Below are 7,784 nucleotides of genomic sequence, written 5' to 3' on the forward strand. Positions count from 1 at the left end.
CGTGATGAGGGGTAAGGCATGTGCCTTAGGCCCCCAAATTTGGGGGGGGGGGGGATCCCATTTTTTAAAAAAGAATAGGTTTATAGGTATTTTAAAAATAATATTTAGTACTTTTAAATACAAAATTAGAGTTTTTAATATAAAAGGAAATAGAACTCTTTAGATATGTAAATAAAGTAATAATTTGACACATTTAAAAATGGATAGATGAATAGTTTTCGCAATGTTTCACTTTTACTCCTTCATTAAATAATGTATACAAAAATTCACTCTCCCTTTCTTAATATGTCCAAATCAATCTTTCTTTTCTCCAATCTCTTTATATTTCAGAAATCCCTATATATTTTCTGTCTTTCTCTTTAATATTCTTACTCACTTTCTTTCTCCAATATTTCATTATTCACTTTCTTTCTACAAGATTTCATTAGCTCCATTGTTCAACAATACTTTTAAACTTCCAATAATTCTATACTTCTATTGCTCTATAAAATATTATCTAATATCAACAATATCTCAAGAAAAATTAAATGAGCTGGCTATATTATCAATTGAATAAAGATAATTAGAGAAAATCGATTATAAAAAAGATTATTAACAACTTTGTATTTCAAAAAGTTAGAAGAATATATTTCAAATAAAACGTATGTTATAACTATATTTTAAAAATTTAGGCCCCATATTAATCTTTGGCTTTAGGCCCCGCATATTCTTGAGTCGCCCCTACTTGGGATGCGACCTTTACTGGACTCTGCATAAATACAAAATATTTTGTGCATCGTGTTATCGTTAACAGATACAAGATTGAGTCACTTTTTGGTCCGCTTTTTAAGTTCAGTCGCCGTGTAAAATATAATTGAGAAATAGTGAATTTTCAGTTACAAAAAACTATTTTTCCCTTATCTTCTTTATTTGATAGCGGGAAAGACCCGCTTCTTCATTGTCTCCGTTTTTTTCAAACATCAGACCGTAAAACTTCACACAGTGTGCATTATATAATATTGAAATAGGATGCCACTTTATTATTGTTCTATACCTTGAGAGCGTCAATATTCTTACACTATCTAAATTGTAATATGTGAAAGTAAATTAATTACTATTTTTACCCGCTAGCCTTAATAATATTATTATAGAATTTGCTTATAATTACTTTGTAATTGACCTAACAACAATTATGTCTTAATAGCCAAAAAGTTGGGGTCAACTATTTCCATTGACCCCAACTTTTATTATTTAAATTCATTTCGGATCATTATTATACAATATAAAAAGTACTAAAAATTCTCTATATTTTTAATCTCTGATTAAGCTAAAAGAGTACTAGGCCATCTCCAACCCTTACCTCCATTTTCTCCTCCAAAATGGAGTAAAGTTACTCCAACCATTACTCTATTTTTTACTCCAAAAAAGAATATTACATTTTATATTCTTCTCTCTCTTCAATATTATATTATTATATTTTATTTAAATTTAATTACTTATTTCTATTAAAGAAATTTTATCTTTTTTTATTTTTTACATATTCATCTCATATAATTTAATATAAAATTATTTTATACCATAAAATTTTAAATAATATAATTTGTAAGAAAATATTATAGATTATATATATTAACGGATAATTCAAATAAAAGTGAAATCATTGAGATACAAGATAATTAAATACATATTACATTATGGTAAAATTTAGATTAAATATTACATAAATATTCAATTTCCACCTCTAGTATGCTCTCATAAATGAAATTAATTTACATAAAAATAACTTATAATAAAATTAACTTACAATTTACATAAAATAATAAATGCACGAAAATTAATTTATCAAAATTATACGCCAAAGTTAAGATGTCAAATTAATATTATAAAGATATTATATAAATATAATTAGGTATATATAAAGAGATAAATTAAAAGAGTTAAATAATAAAAATAATAATAAAGTAAGGATGAATAGTAACAGAGGAGATGAATAGTGTCACTCCAAATTTGGAGTAACACTATTCATCCCCATTTTGGGGTGCAAAAATGGGGAGCATTGGAGCTACATTTTTGCAAATAAAAACTGCATTTTGGAGAAATGAATGAGGGTTGGAGATGCCTTCGAGAGCATAAATACTAATGTAAACATAATTGACTTTTAATTATATAAATTCTATTACATCATTACTACGTAGAATTTAATTTTTTTAATGTAGTACTTTAATTGGATAGAAAGATATTTGGAACAGCTTTTCATTGTTGCAAGGGAATCATATTAGGAATCTGACAAAGAGCTGCAGATTTGTCCAAATTCAGACAAAGAGTAAAGCAATGATGAAACCAAACATGGCAGGAACAAATAGTAAGTATTGGCTAATACTTTCCATTTACTTCCCATTCCCATTTGTGCAGCATCAATCATCTATATGATTGATAATATTAAATTTTTGTCCAGCACTTCCAGAAATAAAAAAGATTGTAACTTTATATATTTCTTAATATATGCTCTATTATATTTTAAAAATAAAAAACCGTTCTTGATTTACGAATACTGTTGTTTTTGTTGTGCACTTCTTAGGCCTCATTTGTTTCTATTAAAATTAAGACGTCTAAATTTGAATATAAATATATATTAATATTAAGATGTATATTAAAATATGAATACTAACTAATTAAAATTGTTATTTTTAAACATTTGAATATATAAAATTATTTTTGTTTAAAATTTAGTAATACATATAAAATTCAAATAAATTACTAATTAATCTAATACTATATAAACAAAATATTTATAAAAAAATAATATGATAGTTAATGGTGGTGCTTGGGTGTCGACTGATGGTGGTAGTGGTGGTTATGATTAGTATCTAATGGTGATGGTGGCAATAGTGACTAAGTAATGGTTGATGGTGGTAGGTGGTGCGGTGGCGGATAATAGTGATAGCTAATGGTGGTGGTTGGTGACATATAATAATAACTGATTTTGGTGATCGTTGGTAGTGATTCGTAGTTGTATAGCAATGGCAATTGGTAATGACGATTATTAATGGTAGCTCGTGGTGGTAATTGCTGACCATGGCGATGGTTGTGGTAGTGGTTGATTGAGGATGGTGATTGCGAGTGGTGAGTAATGGGTGATGGTAGTTAATAACGTTAGTGGTTAGTGCTAAAAGTGATCATAGCATTTCCATTACATTAAGACTTTGTTATAAGTCTTAATCATTTAGATCCATTAAGTGATTATAAAATAAGAAGAAATACATATGTTTGAGATCTGAATGATTAAGCAGACTCGTGATGCAGATTTAAATAATTAAGATTCAAACGTTTATCAGATGCAAACAAATGAGGCCTTATAGTAACTAGTGTAGGATTTAATTATTTTTCATCAATGTTTTTTTGGAGTTGTGAATGTAATTATTTCTTCTTCTTTTTTGAGAAACTGGAATAATTATTCATTAATACTACGAAAAGTCAGACATAAGATCCATGGGATCATTACAAACAACTGTAATTAATTCATTACAAACAACTGAAATTATAGGTAAATACTTACCGTAGAAATTTACCTATAGGCTATAATAACTACCTTATAAATGAATTAATTATGTGATTATCTTTTATATCATCATAATATAAAACTTAAATTCAAAAGATAATGTTACTCCTTCTGTTTCATTTTATACGAAAATTTGATTGAGCATGAAATTTTAAGAAAGAAAAACTTTTGAAATTTTTGATCTCAAATATGTCATGATTTTGTGTGAATATATAATTAAATTATTAGGATAAGAAATGGCAAGTTATAATTAAATTACTTTTAAATATAATTCTTTTAAAATAAACTAAAAAATAGTTTCATATAAAATAAAATACAGGGTATCATAAAATATGATTAAAGAAAAGTAATAAGGCGCATTAAACATATATTAGGTAGCAATAAATTTTGGTTTGGTTTAGAAATGAATAAATGTGCATGCAGGTGGAGCATTAATAATGTTGGTAATAGGCAAGACAATGACAAAGGTAAAAGGAATCATAAATAACTGCAGCTTTATTTACAGAGACGTCAAGTACTCCGTACCGACCGACAAGAAATGTGGTGGAGTTGTAAGTACTAAGTTCAAGTCAAGGAAAAACAAGAAATTTCACGCTGCACAGAGTTCAGATAGGCAGTTAAGACATATAGGCATGCTATCCTAAACTAAATAGGATAGTTACATATGCTAGTGTAGCTCAAATAAGGAGAAACATGTTATTACTTAGTGAAGAATAGGGTTTTACAATAAATAGCCCGTGTACGTACTCGTCACCTCGCGTACACGGCGCTCACATATCAATCTTTTGTTGTTTTTTATTTGGTGTCCATTGTTCATATTGAGGCACCGATTAATCTAGATTCATATTGTATAAGGCTCTTTAAAGGAAATAATACTTTTTACCAAGCATTTTTTCATTGTCAAAACTCAACTCAAAATTTGTGATTAAAGATAATGAAATCTTATTCATCATATGTAATTACATTTGAAATGACCTTTTTACACATTGTGCATGTACTGAAGTGAATCTCAAAAAGGAGTAACACGTCAGCAGCAGTAGTAAACTAGTAATAGTACTAACCCCATACCCCCAGTTCAGAAACATACAATTCCAAATTCCCCATACATTTACATTTTACAATTACACATTGCTTTCTGAGATATTTCTTGAACTTTTCACTTTCACATGTTATTTTCTTTTTCCTGTTATCAAATCTTGTTACTTTTGTCTCTCGTCTTGTTTCTCTTCTACCAACACAACACCCCCTTTTAACTGAAACTCACATTCTTCTTACCCTTCATTTTAGGCGGATAAACCGGTGTTTCACAGATCCAAGTGTACAAAAATCTTGGTAATTTTATGCTCTTTTGAGTATTTTTTTCTCTTCTACTGACACCCTTTTCTTCTTTTTACATTCCTTGAGTTTTGCATTAAACTACAAAGTCATGTTCATCTGACTTTAGCCTCTGTTCATCAGCTTTGAGTAATACAATTATTGTGGTTCTTGCTTTTGGGGTTGTAGAAATACCTCTATTTACTTAACATAAAATGAGTATCTTCATATTTAATGGTGAAACTTTTCAAATTTTTTTGATACAGAAATTTCCAAAATGTCATTGCTTTTCTTGAGTTTTATGACTGTTTCTTGATTTAAGCATTTTTTTTGTCAACAGGGTGTTGATTGATTTCAGCATTTAACTCAGCTGGGAAATGGTAATCTCTGTGGCCAATTGAATTGAATCTCATTGTTTTAGTATTTTGCTGTGGCAATATGGATAAATAAAGGTTGGTCCTTTTCTTTATTTTCCCTTTCCTTATCATTTTTATTGGTAGTTAACAAATATGTTTGTATAAAGATTGTGTCTTTCTGCTGTTTAACATTGTCAATTTGATGTCTTTTGAGAAATCTTGTTTTCCTTTTCAATTAGTTTTCTCTCCTTTCCAGTTTTAGATTTCCTTTCTCTTTATTATTGGCATTGTTAACAAACATGGCTGTGTAAAGATTGTGTCTTTCTGCTGTTTGTCATCACCACTTTGATGTCTTTACGAAAATCTTGTCTTTCTCTTAGATAGTCTTTCTGTATTTGCATAATATTGGCATGAGATGATTTAAATAGAATAACTTGGTCAGTGAGGATTTATATAGCCGACCCCAACTTGTTTGCAATTGAGGCGTAGTAGTTGTTGTTGTTTGCCTCGATTGAGTTGATTTTAGGTTTGTGATTTCACTTATTCACTAGTGCATTGCTGATTTTTTCACTTCTTTTGCATCTTTTTATTGTGTGGAAACTTTTGTGATGGCAAACTGACTCCAATTTATAGCTGTTGATTGCCCAAATTTCCTAGTTTTGCTCATCTTTCAATGGTGACAGTTCGAAATAAATAGGTGAAATGTGATTCAACATTCTTTTGTCCTAAATATATCTCATTACTTTGGCAGAAAAACAAGAGTTAAGATGGAGAGTCAGGAGTTTCGGCGGTGGGATGAATTAATTCCTGATGCACTTGGGCTAATATTTAGGAACCTTTCACTTCAAGAGGTATTAACTATAGTTCCAAGGGTTTGCAAATCATGGGGAAAAGCCGCAAGAGGTCCTTATTGTTGGCAAGAGATCGACATTGAGGAATGGAGCAAAAATCTTAGCCCTGATAACCTTGATCGGATGCTTCAATTTCTTATTACAAGAAGCTGTGGTTCTCTCCGTAAGCTTTGTGTTTTTGGTCTCTCCAGGGAATCAAGCTTCACATTCATTGCAAACAAGTTAGTACTTTTTCACCTCTTGACGCTATTTACATCTCTCAGCTACTGCAATAGTCTACAAATCACATATTTTAAGATGCTATACTCAAGTCAAATTGAGTTACTTTGATTGAATTTGAATGTTTTCTTGTTTTGCTTGCTAGTGCCAAATCTTTGCAGATGTTGCGGTTGCCAAAAAGTGATATAGGCGATTCCATCGTGGAACAGGTCGCTGGAATGTTCTCGAACATTACATTTTTGGATGTGAGCTACTGCATAAAAATAGGAGCCAGAGCGCTTGAAGCTATAGGGAAGCAGTGTAGATGTCTAACTGGTTTGCGTCGAACAATGCATCCCCTTGAGGTTATTGACAAGCTTTCCCAAGACGATGAAGCCCTTGCAATAGCTAGTACAATGTCAAAGCTCAAGCAGCTCGAAATTGCTTATATGCTGGTTGGTACAACAAGCATAACCGAGGTCCTTAAAAACTGCAGACATCTTGAGCTGCTCGATGTAAGGGGTTGTTGGAATGTGAACCTTGAAGAAAATTTCGTAAAGAAATTCCATCAGCTAAAGGTGGTCGGTCCCCTTGTCGTAGATTGCTATGATCGAAACGGATGGGACAATTGCTCTGATTATTCAAGTTCTTCAGGCTATGTACCATGGGAATTTGTGGCTGGTGACATGGACGATGACGACTTTGATGGCATGTCCGATGTGTATTGGGAGGAAGATGACCAAAGTATTGAGGACGTCGAAATGTGGTTTTATGATGACTTAAATGCTGTGGACTCTGGATACGATTGGCCGCAATCTCCTTGAGGTTTGCCTGATCAAATTCTACTTATTCAATTTCGACAAGTTCTACATTACTTCTCTCTTCGCTTCTAAATACCTCTACATAAGAAAGTTTGCTTGCTTTCTACAATGTATATGCGAATTATGTGTCTGTGTACCTTCTCCTCTTTCTTCGTTTCTTTTCCTGTTTTATTACTATCCCGATTGTATGTAATTTCTTATTCATAGCAAAGATTTCTATGCTATCAGCTTAATCAATTCAGTCTCTGCAGTTCTTTTTTGGGTTGCCAAGATAGATATTTTGATAATTTACTTGTTTGTCCCTTGCCAAATCGCCATAACCTCAAGCCGTATTATGATTTTTATAACTATAGGAAAGGAGATACAGGGGATATGGTTTCTATTCTATTTTGTGGAAGTATCACCTATACTTTGCTACTCCAAATACTCATTGTCGAAAAGAGCAGAGTTAAGGTAATGAAGAGAGATTGCAATAGGAGTTGATTTTCGTCTAGTTTCACTAACTATGAGGAAAAGGCTTTAGAAGAACAATTGGAAGAGTGAAGTGAAAGCTAGAAGCTAACAAGTTTTATGTGATTTCTTGGATCCTCAAAGAGACACCTAAGGAAAGGTGTGCGAAAGCATTGTCGACCCTGCTTGTCCAGAAGAGAACTGTAGTTAGGGTGGCAAATGGGCGTGTCGGGGTTGGATATGAGCGGGTCGAAAA

General features: G+C 31.4%; 1 protein-coding gene across 2 annotated transcripts; it reads left to right on the top strand.

The window, feature by feature from the left end:
* Positions 1-4,658: 4,658 nt before the first annotated feature.
* LOC104104803 (F-box protein FBW2-like) lies at positions 4,659-7,315 on the top strand. 2 transcript variants are annotated; one of them, XM_009612973.4, is made up of 4 exons: positions 4,659-4,870; positions 5,193-5,304; positions 5,960-6,280; positions 6,424-7,315. In XM_009612973.4, the coding sequence occupies exons 3-4, from the start codon at positions 5,976-5,978 to the stop codon at positions 7,079-7,081; spliced, it is 963 nt and encodes a 320-aa protein (XP_009611268.1). In that variant the 5' UTR covers positions 4,659-4,870; positions 5,193-5,304; positions 5,960-5,975; the 3' UTR covers positions 7,082-7,315. The 2 variants fall into 2 exon arrangements, with proteins under 2 accessions (XP_009611268.1, XP_009611271.1); XM_009612976.4 differs by lacking the exon at positions 4,659-4,870 and adding an exon at positions 4,895-5,089.
* The last annotated feature ends 469 nt before the right edge of the window (positions 7,316-7,784 follow it).

The sequence above is a fragment of the Nicotiana tomentosiformis genome, chromosome 5 (assembly GCF_000390325.3).
Source record: "Nicotiana tomentosiformis chromosome 5, ASM39032v3, whole genome shotgun sequence".
NCBI classification, from domain to species: domain Eukaryota; kingdom Viridiplantae; phylum Streptophyta; class Magnoliopsida; order Solanales; family Solanaceae; genus Nicotiana; species Nicotiana tomentosiformis.